This window comes from Argiope bruennichi, chromosome 10 (genome assembly GCF_947563725.1).
Source record: "Argiope bruennichi chromosome 10, qqArgBrue1.1, whole genome shotgun sequence".
Classification (NCBI taxonomy): Eukaryota; Metazoa; Arthropoda; class Arachnida; order Araneae; family Araneidae; genus Argiope; species Argiope bruennichi.
In genome coordinates, this window is record NC_079160.1 from 113,151,142 (window position 1) to 113,170,464 (window position 19,323).

The window sequence follows — 19,323 nt, forward strand, 5'->3', positions numbered from 1 at the left end:
TATTTTTCGATATGTTCATTTTGTAAATGGAATAACAAAAAAAATGAAACTGATTGTTAATTTTAAATAAAAAAGATTCCATATTGTTTAGATATTTCTTATAATTTAATCAATTTTTAATACAACATATATCTAATTAATTTTAGTATTTCAGCAGAAGTTTAGTTTTTTTCGGCTTTTGAAGTAAAACCAGCTTCCTCTGAAGGCTCTTTCATAGAATTGTTATCTGTGTATGATCCGTGATTTTACAGTTCATATTTTTAAATCTACATTCTGTTTGAGGATAAAAACAGCTTATCGAATTTCACAATGGTATGTTTTCTTATATTTTTTTCCTAGCAGTGCGTTAATGTTCCTTTAGAATTGCAATCACATCGTATTTTTTTATTTTCCAGAAACCTGAAGAAATTAAGTGCATACTTCGATCATATTTGAAAGAAAAGGAGTATTCTTCAGCTTATGATGGTAAGATATTTCATATTTTTCTACGATTTTGAGAATCAAAATTTCTTTGTTCATACTATCCGAAGCATGGTTGTCATTGAGAAATGCAGTGTATCATATGTTCCCTCTTATTTCCTAATTGCAAAAATTCATATAAGTCATTGCTTTTATTTAGTTGCTGTCTTTTCTCTGTACTTAGTTATTGTACTATATTTAGTTATTGCTCGTTTTCAGTTCTATTTATCATGTTTTCAGTTTGAAGGACAATTTTTAACTTTGTAGGAAATGTTTTACTGACATAAGCTTTTTTTTTTAAATACATCTTGTTGAAATTTTAGGAAGCATCTTTATAAATATATTATCTGCTTTGATTTTGACCTGAGAAATTCTTCTTTATGCCTTTTAGTAATTTATTTTCTGATAAATAGGTTTTATGTTGGAACTTTATATCATTCATTTATGATATCTAATTTGAGAATGTTTTTTAAATTTTTCTTTCAATTTAGGAGTTTTGCATAAATTTCCACATTCTAGTAAATTAATCCTATATATAAACTTTGAAGTAATTTAAGCTTAATTTGTATTCTTTGTTATTCAGAAAATGTAACACTAAATCAAATTTATTTTTGAATTTAACTACATTTATTCGTTCATATAGCAATAAAAATTCTTTACATTCTTGTTGAAAAGTAGGTTTATTTAAAAAGTACAAATTTATATCTTCTCTGCTACTTTCTTTCTTGGTGAGAAATTTTGCCCATAAAAATAGTTTTTTAAATTTGCACATAATGAATACTTTACTTTGAAGGAAATTGTTTCCTAGATCATAGGTTTAATTAACACTTAACCTGTTAAGACTTATATCAATCAGATATTGACAATTTTGATGGACCGATAGACTAATAATTTTGTAAATAAAACTTTGAGTGTTTTTTAGCTTTGCTTGAAATATTTATGAGATTAGACAATGTAGCTTTTTTAATGATACCCTAAGATCAAAATCTTAATTGATTGTTTTTTGTTTTAGATTGGTTTTCTAAATTTATATCTATCTATATATCTGTATATATAAAATAACCAAGATTTAAAATCTGCATAGGATAATTCAGATTTAATTTTAAAGCCTTTATATGATGTTGTATAAAATAATTACTATATGCAGTGACAGATTTTGAATCTTAATTTTTGAGTTTAAAAATTTTTATTCTTCCGTCCTTTTCTTGCCTCCTCTTGATATATACAATAGTTTGATGGAACTGTTTGATTTAGGTCACAATTTTAACATAATTGATCTGCTGTATAGAGTAAACATTTCAACTGTATATTTCTAAAAATTTTTTTACAGATATTGATGGCTTTTCCTATGCACCTCCTGAGCATATGTCAGGTAATTTTTTTGCAGATTTTAAGTGTTTCTCTGACATTTTCATTTAATTCATTTTATCTATTTTAAAAATTTCATACTTTTATTATTATTAAATATCCAAGCCATAAAAAAAAATCCACTTATAAACAATATGTTAATGCTTAGCTACACTTTTGATGTTTGGCTCTATTTGGTGATAAAAATTAATTAAAATGCTTAATTATTATAAATTTAGAGAAATACAATTTAAATTAAAAAAAAATTTCTATTTTTAATTAAAAATTAATTATCTTACATTTAAGATGATTGCAGTCTCTAATGCATGTCTGCTTAAAACTCCTAATGAAGAACATCCTTGAATATTGATTTCTTAGATTCTCTACAAACTGTGAAATGATTTAATTAAATCCAGCAAAAATACATACAATGTTTATGATTTAGAAAATACCTTTTTAAAACAGTTCTCAATAATTTTAGACGTCATTTATTGAATAGCTAGATTCTAGCCAAATTTTTTTATATACTGTTAGCTATTGTTCTTATTAGCAATTCATAGAATTCCATTTTTTCTTAATATTTAGATATGATGCAGTATTTAAAGCATTAAACAAAAGTAACCATCTGTTGTTATTGTTATTCATCATCAATTTCCAATTGTTAGCTATAAAATATAATTGCAACAATAATCAAAATTGAATTCCTATTCACAAATTAAAAAAAAGAAAAAACAATCTAAACTTAGTAATGTTTTTTTTTTTTTTTTTTTTTTTTTAAATTTTAAGAACTTATATTTAAAACTTAAATTAATTTTTAATGGCTTTTAAATAAATATTTACTAAACAAAAATATGGCAATTAAATTTTTTTAATAAATATGAATTGGTATCATATCGTTATTCAGAATTATTTTGAAATTATATGCTTCACAGTAGTTTTCTGCATCCTTAAAATAAGGTTGCAATCTTTCACAAAAATGGATGAATTTAAATCCAGATGGAGAAAGAAAAATGTATTTTTGTCCCAACTTATAATTATTTCTTCTTATTACAATGAATGAAAGATTTCATAAAATGTTATTGTAATCATGTATATGTTTAAATGAAATAATTTCACTATTTTGGTGTAGCATTTTTTCCCCCCATTTACATTACTTTTACAAAAAAGGGGGAGTGGTGTATAGAAAAAGCAGCTTACCAGAATTTTAGAATTATTTAATTTGATGATAATATGTTTGAAAATACCAAAAATGCAAATGAAAGACAAGAAACAGTTAGTGTATTCATTATAAACATCATTAAATCTGCTGTTGCAACCTGAATTAAACTCTTGGTTCTTGAGTCTACATGTTTCAATTTTCTAAATATCTTTTGTCTTAAATTGCTGTATTTTACTATCTGAGAAATTTAAAAACTTCTCTGTTATATACACGATATAGGAATCCGATTAATCTATATTGGATAGGCAAGTTTCCTTATTACATATAAATGTAGATTTAAAGACTTTCTGTACAGGTGTGTCTATGTTTGAAATATTTATATAATCTATTGTGTATTTAATAAATGTATAAATGTAATGTGTATTTAATAAATGTGAAATGAATTTTACTTCCCTTCTGCCAGATAAGTTATGAATCAATTTTGTATACTATCCATTTTTAAATATCATCAATGTAACATAATTTCTGTAAATTTGTTTTATGGGGGGGGGGGGAATTCTTAAAATCTTTCTCTTTTCTGAAAAATTTTATTTCAATTCTTTCATTCTTTTTTGCAAATATTAAAACCAACTTATAATCCCTATTATTTGTAAGTTTTTTTTATTTGTTACTCTATTATTTGGTTTGATTAATTACTATACTATTTTTTTTAGGAGAAGCTTTTGATTCCATGCAAGGCAGAGTTAATGGTAACTTATTTTAACTTTTAAATATATGTATAACTTGTGTGTGATGGTGATATTTTTAATCTTAATTAATTTTTGTTTTAAATATATGTAACCATGGTTAATATAGTTAAATATATATTATATATATATTAAATATATATAATATAGGCCATATTAATTTCATTCTAAAGTGTTCTTTTTATTTCTGATCCAATTCCCATTTTTTTGTTTAATTAATTCTACATATATTCTAGAAAATTAATGGCTTTAATATTTCCCACATTCGGAGCAAATTGATAAAAATAACTAATGCTTGCAACATTTAAAGAAATCTAAGATTCCATTGTGTAAATCAACACATGACTAAGAAATCCTTATCAGTATCTCATAGTAAAATCAATGAAAGGGAAAATTTCGGTCTCTTTTGCTTTTGTGTTGTGATGTAGACTGATGCACCTCTTCTCTCTTTTTCTTTGTACATAATATGTTTCCCATGGTGAAATAAATCAAAATTGAAATTTTAGAGTTTTTTCTTTTTGACTCTGCATCTACTAAATTATGTTTGCACACACACACACACACACCGATTATGCATTAAAAGAGAATCTCCTCTCTATTCTATTGATTTAAATACTTTTCTTCTTTTCTCCAGTTTATTTTTGATTTAACCTTATATTATCCTTATTATATTTTTTTGATGTATTTCATTGTTTGATTTTTATTTTGCTTATATTACCTCATATGTTTGTGTTCATAATATTATTCTGTATATTTATGAAAGGGATCAATTTGATTAAATAATTTCATGAACTTTTTCAACATTAAATAGCTTCATATTATTTGGTTGTGTCCTTTCATTCATATAATAATCATGTACATTTCTTGTATCATTTATTTAAAAAACATTTGGAAATATAAAATAATTTGAAATGTCATTTCCATTTAAATCATTTTCTTCACATTTATCTATATTGTAAAATAATAATAATAACATATTATTAGAAGTTGATTTTAATTTAACCTTTGAAATATTTATTTAAGTTTTTCATTAAAAATGCTAAAAATTTGTTTTAATGTTTAGTTTTACCTCTTACATCATAGTAATAGTATTCATTTAAAACAAAAGGAGCTTCTGTTCACTTGTATAATACAAGTATCTCCAATTTCAAATGCATAATGCACTATTTCTTTTCAGCAACCCAAACATTTATATTTAAATAATTTCATTTTATTTTGGAAATTTTTCCCTGATTTTTAATTAGTGGCATTTGAATATTCATTGTTCCTTATTTTTTATTGGTTTAAATTATATCTATTGAATCAATTATCTTCAATATTATTTCTTTGAAGTTTGGATTAAGTGTTAATTACCTGGAATTTCGTAATTATTACATTTAATCAGCCATGGTTATCTTAATACATTTTTTTCCGTCCATAAGATATTGTATTTTTGTATAAGATATATAAGATTGGTATGTTTTTTGGTATTGGTATTTATATAATATTGGTATTTTTTTGGTATATAATATTGGTATTAATCCAATACATCCCATTTTAAGATATATTTTAATTTTGCAGTTTGTTCTCAAAAATTGTTCTGTCATAGCTGTAAAATCTGTGATGCCTAGAAAGTTAATTCCAATTTCTAGCATTTTGTAATATATTTTTTTGTGACTTTTTTTCTTTTTTGATATTCTTTAGCATCTAAATTCTAAATGTTGTTCTTGGTTTGCTGTCAGTCACATAGAAAAGTAAATACAGAAACTCCTCTATTTAAATGTGAAATTAATTTTTAATTTTTTTAAAAAATTAAGCTTTTTTTTTTCTTTAGAGACTAAATGTAGTATTTTATTTATCAATATTGGTTAAGCAATCCACTTTAAATTCTGTCCATTTCAGTGGTCTCGCCTTGACCTTTCTCTAGAACCTTTCTTCAATCATTTGTCTTAGTAATATTTAATTAAATGTCAATTCATTAGATCTATCCAATTTCACACTTTGCTCTACAGTATTTTCCAATTAATTGTGCATGAAAAAACTTTTTTATATTATATTCAGCTTGCATATAAAAAATGTCCATCTTTTGTAATTTTATAACTTGAATAAGATCATTTTATAACTTGAATAGTCTTTAAATACTTGTATAGCTCATTGTAATTCATCTTCACCACACTTCATCAGTCCTGTTTTGTCATATTCTCAAAGTTTTTTTTTTTTTTTTCAAATGAATATGAATCTGTCAATTATTTATATTGTAAGATTTTAGTTTTTTCCTTAAGAAGATTTGTAAGAACAATGCTAAGAAGCATAGATTTTATTTTATTAAAAATATCAAGTTATAAATGATATTTGAAAAATTATTTTATTTTTATCTATTTACTTACATTATGTATTGTTAAAATCACTCTCTTTCCAAACTTTTTTAAAGTAAAAAATATTTCTTGATTACAGCCATTTCAGTCTGATATATATGCTCTGTTTTCAAATCATATGAATGGTAATTCAGTAAATAAAGTCTATAATATTTTTAATATGGAATATTAAAATGCATGTGTCATAATATGTTCTCTGATTAAAATACTTCAAGTGAATTATTGTGTTTCAGATTTAATGTATATGGAATTTCAGCCTGCAAATCTTCCTTTGGATGAACTTAATGGTAAATTTTTTCTATATTTATATTCTGTTTTTAAAGTTAAAAGAATTTTATGATTTGTAAATTTTCTTATTATGTCTTTAAAAGTACTTTTCAATTAGCTTGCCTTGGTCTAAATAGTTAAATATTGGCATTATGCCTTGACACATCAGTGCTAGTTCCAAACATTATATTGTCATCAAATATTGGCAACAATGTAGTTGGCCAATATTTGGCCAACTACAATAATTGGCCATCTAAAAAAATTTTTTTGTTTAAAGCTAAATATTGCCATCTGACTGTGGTGTGATACGGATGAGAAAGTATCTTTCTAATACTTTGAAATGATCTATTAAATAAGTGGTATTATAATATTGATTAATTTTAAAGCTATGTTCTTTATAATTAAAAAAAATGATTGTGTGTGCTTTTTCTACAAATTTGTTTCTAATAATGTTTCAAAATTTTGATTTGAAGTTTGACCTCTTTTATTTTATTTATTTATTTATTAGCTCCCCTTGAACATGAATTGGAAGTGATAGCTGTAGGAATAGGTCGTCAGTTAAGTGAAATGTCAGATGAATTTGAATTAGATCATGCAGAAGCCATTAATAACCAGACTCCTGCAAATGGTATTTATCAAGGATATTAATTTGAGAATCTAATTGTTCAGCAAATAATTCATTCAGCAAACATTTTAAATGTAAAAATAACATACAAATTCATTTAAAGTATATGTATTTACTTATTTATTTTATTTACTTATAGTGTTATATTTCTATACTAGACACTTTAGGTGACCAGTGGTTTGCTGGGATTAATGATTACTTCAACATTTTATGTAACTTGATCTTAACAACTTCTTCATCTATTAAGACCTTCATTTTAAGCTACAAATTTTGATAGATATGTAATTCGTATTATTTTAAAACTCTTATGCTGCTTTGTTAATTTTGTTATGCATTTCTCTTATTTTTGGTTAATTCCTCAAATTCCTCAGAAAACGAATACACTTTGATATTCCTAACCTTTTACCATTATAACTTAATTTCTAACTTGAAACAATGTAAAATTTGGCACTTATCTTTATCTTAATAGTATTTTAAATATAAATTTAAATCTTTGATACAGATATTTCACAAAATTGAGTAAATGCATCTCTTACTCTACTGAAATCTGTTTTGTCAATATTGATTGTGCTCAAGACAGAAGTTTAGTTTCATTATTTTTTTTTATTGATATTGATAGTAATTTAAATAGTAGGAAAAAAATGAAAAAATATCTGCAACTTTAATTGTGAATTTTATCAATAACTTTGGTGTTCTTCCAGAATTCTTGTTTTTGTATATCATTCATAATATATTTATTATTCTTTCAGTATTTTTATCTATCTTTGTATTCTTATTGGAAAATATGCTTAAAATATTTCTTTAAAAAATTGATTAAGTGTATAAAAAATTTATTTAGCAAAAAAAATTTGGTATCATTGAAAAGATACTTCTTAAAACATTTTATAATGATGTAAAAATTATTTTTGTATAATATAATATATTTGGAAGTTATAGCAGAAAAACACGCAAATACAAATTTTTAATTTATAATTAAAAATCTTTAAAGAATTGCTCCAAAGTGCACATTTTTATCCCCCAAAGACTATATGTGCTCAATTTGGTAGCTCTATATGCAAACAGTCTAACCTAGCGAGTTCCAACACACGAACATTTATCATTATTTTATATAAGGATTGCAAAGCAAATCCTTATTTAGTTTCAGTTTATATTGAAATTTTTATATATTTAGTTTTTATTAAATCCTTATTTGTCATTATTTAATTAAATGAAGAATCATTATTATTATATTATTTACAGTAACATGCTACATGCTCTTTTTTTAAAAAAAATTGCTCCTAATAAAGATATTTTTTATCCTTATAACTAATTTCATTTTAAGCTGTTTTAAATTTTAATATTCATTTTTACAGATTATAAATTTCTATACCACTTATTTATTATTATTTCTTTTTCTGTTATATATCTTTTGACTGTTTTTCAATTGTTTGTCGATTATCTGAGTAAAATTTTCTTGAAATTTTTTTTTTTACATTTGTTTTATTAAATATTATAAAATATATATAATAAAATGTTATGTTATGTTAATAAATATTATTATATGTTACAGAAATATTATATTTTACATAATACTTTGCATTATTATTAGTGTATTTTTAATTTATTCAGCAATCAAAATAACTATTTCTGTTTTCACTTTCCTCAGTACGTTATCATCGATGTGTGGTGTGTATTGAAGATTTATATTCATAAATCTTTTATATATTTCTATGTCTTAATGAACATGATTATTTCAGTGACATTCAGGTTCTTTTGAATGTAATGTTTTTCCCTTTCTTCTCTTTCAAAAATAAAGGTATTCAGTTCAGAGAACATATTATTCGTGTGCCTCCAAATAATGAATTTATTCAAATTCCTGTCGTTCGAGATGGATCTTCAAATGGTGAGGTAAAAGTAGAATGGAGGACATGTGATAGAAGTGCTAAAGCTGGCCTTCATTATGTTAATAGTCAAGGGAACATTTCTTTTGCTGAAGGTGAGGAAGAAAAGACCATTGAAATAAAACTCATTAAAGATCAGGAAAAGAAAACAGACATATGTTTTGCAGTTGAACTCATTGATGACGGAAGAACTTTTAATACTTTAATGATTTACATTGATGATTCCAGTGAGTAGAATTCAAATTCTTCAACATTTGCTTCCCTTTTATTTATTTATTTTCCTAATTGTTTAACTATATGAATGTTTGTTACATTTCTATTTAAAAATTTAAAATTTTTGTTTAACTCTGCTGGTGATTTGGAAAAAACAATTATTTTTCTTACTTTTACTTTATTGTCTTCCTACATTTCTTTATTTTTAAAAAAATTTAAAAAATATATTCCTCATTCCACCTTAACCTTTTCTTTCTGAGTAATACAATTATCTTTAATCTGTTTACTCTCATGTATAATTATTGCATTTTTGATGTATAAGATTTCATGGCTCTTATAGAACTGGTGTATCTTTCCTCTAATCATTTAGTAGATTGTCTTATTCTCATTCCTTATTGTATTACATCACTTGTGATGAATAGATTGATTTCGAATGAAGAAAAGCATCAATAGCAACTGTATGGGTGACTGAAAAGGATAAAAAATCTTAAAAAGAAAAGAACCATTCATTCATTAAAATCCTCTTTGAAAGAATGTAATGGAGATATCTACTATTCTGTGATCAAAAGATTAAAATCCACTTACAGGTGAAAAATTATCAAGCTTGAGACCCACATCAAAATAAAAATAAGTACAATTCCAAGAGAATTATAATTATAGCAGAATATGAAAGAATAAAATTATTATTAAAAAGAATAAAATTATTTATCATGAAAGAATAAAATTTTGAATATAGGGTCTTAATTAAGTGCTGTAGGTGTTAACACTGATGTCTGTTCTGAGTGAGAGGTCACATTATCTTTTCTTTTTTTATCTAATAATATAACAACTAAACTTTAAAAAAAAATATTACTGATTCTGCATCTGGTATTTAAATTTGTAGAAATCATTAAGTTCTGTATCCTGTACTGTGCTCAAAAAGTGTGTGCTGTGAATGCCTATTCATTTTAAAAACTTCCCTTGACAACTGCAAAAACTGAGCCCACATTGTATGAATATCTTTTCCCCGATATCCATTGCTCTCTTTCTGTGCGTTTGTTTTGTAAGATAATTAATAATTATTACATGGGATATATACCTAAATTATCATTTATTCATAACATTTATAATCTAGACAACTAATTTTTTGCTTTGGTATTTGAAAAATTGTATAAATAGAATGCTCTTTAAAAAATCCTCTTGATATAAAATAGTGTATCATCATTTTAATAAGTATTAACATTTCAAAAAGAATACTAATATTTAATACATGAGCAATTTCTTTAAAAGTGCTGTTACAAAGCAACCCACCTGATAGCAAAGTACTATAGAAAAAAAGCCTGTAACTGATAAGTAGCATTCATCTTACTTACAGTAAAGTTCTTTGGAATGCAAAAAAGTAGAACCAAATAGTAGATAGTAAAAGAAGGAAAGGAAAAAAAAATTAAAAAAATAGTTTTAAAATGTAAACATTGAAAATGTATGTGAGAAAAACAAAATGATGCCATAGTTAATACTTTCAAATCATTATCCAGTTCTTTAGTTTTTGGCTCCATTTTCATTTAACTAGAAAGTTATTGTTTCCATTGATAATTTCAGAATTTATACTCCTTGATAAATCCACATATCCATTGCTTTTCCAAAGGAACACATATCATCCTTTTATTATCTATCTTATAATTAATTTCAGAATCTGAATATCACATTATTTTTGGAAATCAAAATTATCAATTGTACCCATAAATACTTAGTTTAAAAAAACATTAACTTTTATTTTTCATTAAAAAAAATTATCAAAATAGCAACACCTGTAATCATCTTGAATTTCTATCAAACTTTTATTCATCTTTTACATGTATAATTCTCTAACTATATATTTTAAATGTCATGTGAGGAACCAAGCATACTTAATATATGTTTGAGATAAGAATGCATTTTATTGTAATTGTGAAAATTCTGTATATGCATAGTCAGAAAAATATAAAGAAAATGGTAGGTTTTTTTTTTATAAATTATCATCCATTATAAAAAAAAATAATAATATAAAGCACTGAATAATTAAGCTAGAAATACAAGATGTCATTCTTTCTTATCAAAATAACATTAGTCAAAATGAAAGAAAAAAAAAAGTAGTGGGTAATATGAGGGATATGGGTAATTTATGCAAGAACTGTATAACCATCTTTTATTAGATGTTTTTAAAGATTATATAGCATTGAAGTCCGGATATATAATTGCTGAAATAGTAAATTTTACATACTTTTCAATTGTTCTGATAGAATTAAATTTGTAATTTGAAACTTTTTCTTTTAGAATTATACCCTGAAGAACAACGAATTATTGAAAATATTTTCAGTGCTCGCCACATTTCAGTGAGTCTCATGATTATTTTTTATATTTCTTTTTAGCGTAGATGCCTTTGGTATTTTGGATTAAGGCATGCTTTTTAAGTTATAAAAAATAACTTTTATCTTATTTCATCTGAATTTGTTTGATATATTTAATTTCATATTAAAACAATTTTAAATTCATGGATATTTTTTTTTTTTGTAATCTTTAATATTTTAATTCAGATTTACAAAAAATAAAACTAAAAAATATTAATTGGCAAATAAAGCTACCTGAATTTGTTTTATGAAACAGAGGGTTGAAAAATAATGTTGCATGAGTATATTTTATTTAAAGTTCTTTTTTTTAGGCTATACACACATAAAAATCATTGCTTTTTAATCATATTTATGTAGTTCAACTCCTTTATGATTAAACAAAAGTTAATATACTAATAAAAAAAACTAGTTCTATTCAGTTAAAAATAACCCATTGATGGGAATAGTAACCATCCATTGATGGAAATAGTGTCCATTAAAAAATTTCCATTGAAAAAAAGCTTCAGATTTCAGGGATGCATTTCAACATTCTAATTTTTCCTATACAAAAATGCATTTGGAATTTATCATGTAACTATACAGAAATCCATAACTCATCATCTTCAAGGCTTGAACTATTAGGACTTTCAATAAATCATTAGACTATGTAAAAAATTTATTGTGGATCTAAATCTAATGTTGCTGTTATTCTTTCAATTCACCATTTGATTCAAAATTACAAGGTCCGTCTCTAGTACTTGCTTCCAACTTAATGGTGTGTTAACCAAACAATCTTTATGGTAAAGACTATCAATTTTTAAAGCATAATCTTCATTCTTATGTTTTCCTGCATTTATATTGAAAAATATATTATTTAATAATAATGTTTACCTTTCATTTTCAGTTATCTGAGATAGTGAGTCGTTTAAGTGATAAAGTGACTCATAATACTTTTAAAGCAGCTTTGCAATGCCTGTGTAGCAATGCTGAAACCATTCCTAAAGAACTTGCTCTGGCCTCTGAATTGTTGCGACTCACTCTACCTCATGCTCGTTTAAGCACATTGACTAATGTATTCTTCGAGTTTTTCAGTGGTCTACCAGATTTGGTAAGATTTATTTTGATATTACACAGTGAAGTAGTCTGTTTTAAGGTATGGATATTTAGAAAATTTAAGTAAATTTATCAGAAATCTAATATTTTTATGGATATAAAAATTTTGGCTGTTATGTTTTCCTTTATTATTTTTTTTTATTATTATTTTAATTATTGTGGAAGAATAATTTTTATCTTCTTTATACATAGTCCAGTTTCTATATTAGTTGCATTTTAGACAATATATTAGTTGCATTATCGGAAATTTCCTCAATTTTTAAACATTCCCAAAATTGTTTGTTATATTAACATGATATTGTTCAGATAAAAAAATATAAACTTTTTTATTAATAAAAAGAGAGGTTTTTTTTTTTTTTTTTTTTTTTTTAAATAAAATCCTATTGGAAATTATGTTTATCCAATAATACTGCATTATTCATCACTTTACAATATTTGTCTAAAAATTAAATATTTGTCTTTACAATATTTGTTTTTTATAATTATCTATTTCATAGATAATATAGCTCTTATTTTTATCTTTTAAGAATAAAAACAAATGTGTATTTATTGGTGCTCAATTGAGCTTAGAACTGAGGAATGAAGACTCTATTTACTTTTTCATGTTTTTTCAATATTGTTAAGAATTTCTATTCCCTTGTGTGTGCATGCTTGGGTGTGTAATCTGTCAAATAAGTTATCTGAAATAGTAAATAATCTGATGAATATAAGGAAATATTATGATTAATTTTCTTATTAGAATATATAACCTAATATTCTGTCAGACATATTTAATATAATCAAATGCATGTTTCATATGAGAAATAAGAAAATAAGTTACTGTGTAAGGCAATGTGAAATTAGATAATTTGGTCAGATGCGTTATTTATGTGACTGTGATGACAAGTGAATTTACCCAGTTTGGGAGGTTTCATTTATTTTATAAATAGAACATGTGTAAGACTACTAAATTGACATAACAAATATCAGTTGCAATTTGATGTTCAGAAATGCTTTTTGCAGAAATCATGATCAAAATTCATGTGTAATGAATTTTGATGAATTAAAATTAAAATGAAATATGATTAGTATTCATTAATTAAAATGAAGTATTATTGATTAATTAAAATGAAGTATTATTGATTAATTAAAATGAAGTATTATTGATTAATTGAAATGAAGTATTATTTGATTAATTAAAATGATGTATGATTAGTAATCTTGCTAAACCAGTTGGATGCTAAAGAGAATTGGTAGCTTTTAAAGAACATGTTTTATTGTAAAATAATTTTGAAAACAATAAAAATCGTGGTTTTCTTGATAAATTTTGCAAAATTTTTTTATATAAAAATATTTATTAATTTGACATTAAAATTAGAATGGAAATCTCTTATAGAAAAATAAATCAGATATTCTTTATCAACATTCCAACTAGTGAATACAAGTTTTGTGTCCTAAGATTTTAATTAATTTGTTATTGCATATGAAATGCATTATTGGAATTTTTTATTTGTTGATTCTGTTGATTGATTAATGTCCAAGTCCACTTAAAAAAAGTATTTATGTTGTAGTTTTCCATTTGTTAATTAATTCATTTTGTCTAATAACTCACAAATAAGCACAGAATATATAATATATATTGCGGATAAAATCTAAAATACATTTTCTGAGAACATTTTAAGCAATTTTCTCCCCCACTCTAATCACATTTTTTTCTTCTCTCTTCTTTTTTCAAAGGGATGAAAATGGATCATTCCATTTTTATTTTGAGTTATATGTAATTGCCAGTTGAATCAGGAAAAATAATTTAAGAAACATAATAAAGAGGCTTCTATATAAAGTCTAAAATCAGCAGGAATTGCAAATAACAATTAATTATCATTGCAGTTCTTTGAAATTAACTTTAACTTATAGTAAATCTCCAAAAGAGTAGCAGAATGATTCATCATTACAATGTCTTGTTAAACTCAATGTAAAAATGCAAAAAAATCTTGCATTATTTGGCTTATTTAAATTTAATTCAGGTCTTTGTTTTATTCTTTTCTTGGAATATTATTTTCCTCCTTTACATTTTAAGCAATAGATATCTTTCATCTGCATGTACTTCTTATAAACAATATTTCCATTTCTTTTTTAAATTGTGACTTTTTCCCCAAACACCTTTAGATTAATAAAGATTTTTTTTTAATTTCTATCTTTATTTTATTTTATTTATTCAATTTTTGTTTAAATATATTCATATTTTTTAAGTATATTTTAATGCATGAATTGTGTTTTTGCAGGAGGAAGTAGCTGCTTTGTTTTAAAGATTCTGTTGGAAAAGCATTTTTACTAGCAAATTTATATAAATGTGATCTATTTTTATCTCATCCATAATTGAAAAAATGCCAACCAGTCCAACTTTTGAGAGCTTATGTGTTGCAAATGTAATGAATCAAATACTATTATTTTAGTATACTAATGGAATACTATTATAGCTTTTATGTATGAATGTAAGGTTATTTTTTTTATTATTTTAAGATATTTGTTTGTGGTTGATTGTTATTTCAATGTTTAGTAATTGAATTTTTTAATTTGTTGAAATTTCTTCATTCACTTTCAGATAAAAACTCATCTTATAGAATTTGTTAAAGAAAGAAATGCATCATTAATTTCAATTTCCTTCATCCAGTATTATTCTAGATTAGATAAAAAGCATGCCAAAGAAATATCAAATATCTTATCTTATTAGTTTTGTAATTTCCTTTTGGGATAAAAATTATCTCATGTGTAATAAGATTTTAAATATTCCTGCCTAAGAATACAAGATCAATAATGAAGATATATCTGAGATTCAATTTTTCAAATTAATGGTAACAATCATAGGTTATATTAATTTTTTAAATATTTGACATGTTACTTTTAATATTCTATGATAGATTTTTTTATTCTTTTAATATTATTATCTTCAATTGATTTTTTATTGATAGATTTTTAGATATTTTAAGCCATTTTCATATAAAAATTTCTGCTTTTTTAAAATGTTACTTATATGATTGTCTTAAATAATATATGTATGATGTTTTAGGTGCTTAACTCTTTTGTATATCAAAATTATTTTTATAAATTAAAAAAAAAAAGAAAAATTGCTTTAACATTTTAAAACTTTTTTACTAGTACGTTAAATGTCTCTTATATACTGGCTTGTATGCGTCTTCAAGCTTTTTGTATAGTTACACTGACAATAATCAATAAATAAATAACTGAGGAAAGTGTGAGAATAATATGCAAAAGTTCTTCCTTTGCACTTCTATTATAATTATTTAAATGCAATCAATTATTCTACTTAAATTTTTTTAAGGTTGGGTCCCCTCCTCTTCCTTATATATTCATGAATATTAGATGAATTTTATAACCAACCTTTAAGGCATCATTTGCATATTAAAATTATGCATTGCTGTGATATTAAACTTTTGAATACTTTGTATGAAGAAATATTACTGCCAATCTGAAATATTTTTAATGCAAAATTATTTTTTAATCAATCTTTTCTCCAATTAAAGAACTGCCTCTAATTTGCAGGAGTTAATCTAAATCAATTTTAAGATTAAAGCTTCTTCAAAAAAAAAAAAAAATCAGAGTTACGTTTGTTGAAGATATAAAAGTTCTTATGAGTGAAAAAAGAAAGTGTAACTTCAATCTGCTAAATGGAATTTAATTTTACGTACATTACTTTTTGTGTAATTTCTGCTTCACTTCATTTCATTGTGTTTCATGTTTAGAATCTGAAAGGTAGTATATGTATAGAATGTATAGATGATTTCTGTATATGTATAGAAAACTTGAAAAAGGCCTTTTGCCATTAGAATGATATTCAAGGTTTGCCTCTATGCAAATTGAATTTTTAATGCCTTAGGATATTGTAAATTCATTAATATACTGATTGTATTTTAAATTTGTTGACAAATCTGTCAGTTATAAAGATTAGTAAAAGTATTTTTGGATTAAGAAAGCTTGTTTAGCAAATGAAATCATCAAGTATTAATGAAGCTGATAAATATGTGCACAAAGGATATCAGCAAGTTCTTGGACTAAGTCTTTTGATAAAATGGAATTTTAATTACCTTTGATCATTGTCTTCTGTACTGTTGTGGTATATTTTGCATTGTCTTGCTTTCCTTTCCTTGTTGAAACTTGACCTGAAAGTGGTTTTGATAAGCCAATTTGTTCATAATCTTTTATTGTTTGCACTTAATTTTTGCAGCAGGTTTTTTTTTTTTTTTTTTTTTTTTTTTTGATTCAGCTTTGTAATAGGATAAAGAGAGAAATCCTTACAAGCTAAAACTGAAATGAGAAGGGCAGGTAAGATTAAAATAACATGAAATGGTTGATGAAAAAAATTTCCAAATGTTCACTGACTGTATATTTAGTCATGTTAGAGTATCTAAGTCTATAAATGTCACAAATTCAGTCGTTGAACCAAATGTTGCTCTACAAAAGCCACAGAACTTTGCAACCAAATTATTTGTTGATTGTTTAAACTAAGAAACAAATTCACTTTGTGTTTTTCATCATCTAAGCATTTTTCAACAAGCAGGATTTCTTGATTTTATCCCTTGAAAACATAGCTCATTGTTTCATCACCATAAGATTACGAAAACATATTCAGTGCCTCTCTGGTTTAGCTGTTTCTACTTAGTGAAATATTTAATATTGTCCTCCCCCCCCCCCTTTCTCTCTCAGATGTATCCTAATACATTTCTGTTGCATCACTAAAATACAAATAAGCAATGCTCTGATGTCACTTTTTATAGCCTGTTTTTTCAAAATTATTCTGTACAACCATTTACTGGTGTTTTAAAAGAGCTAGTCTTTAAGCTTTGTCATACTTCTAATTTTAAATGCAAATTTGAGATTAAAAAGGAGCATTTTTATTCCTTAATATATGATTGCATTGGCATTTTTACTTCACTTCAATCACTTTATATGTTAATAAAATATTTTATAACTATGTATAGGAAAAAGTTTAATTGAAACTATTGGGTGATCAATTCTTTCTCTTACTTTCAATAAAAATATTTACAATTGATATCATAGTGGTAAAATCAAAACTGTAAGCAATTTCCTTTGATGCGTCTTTTCTTTTTGTGGTTTAATGATTGTACATTAAATAGAATTTCAGTACTTTGACTTCCTATTGCTTATTATGATATGTGATGTTATTGCTTTGTAATTCTTATTATATGTTATGTTTTCTCATCTGCATTTGTTATGTTTGTTTAAACTTGTGATATACTATTGTTTTCACGTGTTAAGTGACAGAAGCACAATTTCAATGGCTTGTGCCAAATGTTACAAAATAAACTTTTTTTAGTTATTAGCTGTAACTGAATCAAAATTTGGATACTCAATAAAAGTATTTTTATAATTTTATACTGTCAGATTTCCCATAGTTAATTCTTATTAAAATCATTTTACATGGTTTTACATTTTTATCTTGTGTTTGGCACAGCATAGTCGACACTGGCTTTTGTGCCACAAAACTGTAAATTCCAATTCCATAATTAATTGTCATTTGTACAAAAGGAGTATAAAGGGTATTTGGTGCAAATTAAATAATATAGGTCTATAGGTTGATCTTATAGCTATTATCAATTGGCAGTTTAGTATTTGTACCTGTGATTATTTATAAAAGAATCACAAAAAATGTTATGTGCCGTTGTAGTAACAATGTGCCAATGACATATTGTTATGCCTAAAAGTTCGTCAACAATATTTGGTTAATGAACACATATCATCAATTGAACCATCCCAAAGCTTGAATTTCATCAATGTTACAATAAAAAAAATCAACAAAAGTGTTATCCTTTCAACTTTCTCATATATTTACACAATATGATGCATTTCGTAGTGAAGAGAATTAAGTATACATTTTGAATCTCTTCTTATGAATGGATTTAATACAACTATCCAATTAAGATTATAAAATAATGTTCCAAATTTAATCTGTTTACCATGTTATATTTTTGAGTTATTGGGTTTGCTTACACAAATAGACATCTGTCAAACCATCAATTCTTTCACAGATTTTGCTTAAAATTTATTACTATTCTATAATTATAGTAATAAAACCATATCCCATATTTCAACTTTCTTGCTTGTTATTTTTTTTTTTTTTTTTTTTAGTTGCTATGTTTGCATACACAAGAATGGGCAGATTTCTTTTCATTGATATATTAACTGAAAAATGGGGAAGAGGGTGTTCAGACTCTGGAAGTTCTACCATCAAAGTTGAAATTCTTGAACAATTATAATACTTTCTTATATAGGAAAAAGTAACAAAACTAAAAGTGAAAAACTTTGCTTCCCCCCCCCCTTTTTTTTTTAATTTTACATTTCAAATGTCCTCTTCTAAAAACAAACTATACAATTCTTGTCTGAGATAAGCTTCAGATTATCATCAATAGTTCAGCACTGAAGCATATTTATTAGTTGCAACTTTTTTCAGTGGATCATAATTTTAATTTCAAATTTGTAGTTTTCATGTCCATCTCATTACAAAAATATTGTTTTTATAGTGTGTCCATCAAGTTTTTCATTTCTTGAAAGACTATACAGCTTTATGCAAACATTTAAAAGTATAACTTTTTTGTTAAGCTATCGATTTTAATTTTATGAAATTTCGATTTTTAATATCATTATTGCTTTGTTTCTTAATTATTTGAAAGAATCTTTTCATTACAATTAAAAACTACTTTTCAAATATTTTCTAAGGAGTTTTCTTGGTATTATAGTTAGATTCAACTATCTACTTAAAATATTTATACTGGAATATAATTACATATTATTTATTAGCT

At 24.6% G+C, this 19,323-nt stretch overlaps 1 protein-coding gene across 1 annotated transcript; it reads left to right on the forward strand.

Moving 5' to 3' along the window:
* Positions 1-212: 212 nt before the first annotated feature.
* LOC129989091 (uncharacterized) lies at positions 213-18,114 on the forward strand. The gene is made up of 10 exons (XM_056097415.1): positions 213-312; positions 396-465; positions 1,790-1,831; positions 3,679-3,714; positions 6,299-6,352; positions 6,841-6,960; positions 8,753-9,064; positions 11,343-11,401; positions 12,300-12,503; positions 14,770-18,114. Exons 1-10 carry the CDS (start codon positions 310-312, stop codon positions 14,791-14,793), a joined length of 924 nt encoding a protein of 307 aa, XP_055953390.1. The 5' UTR covers positions 213-309; the 3' UTR covers positions 14,794-18,114.
* Positions 18,115-19,323: the final 1,209 nt, after the last annotated feature.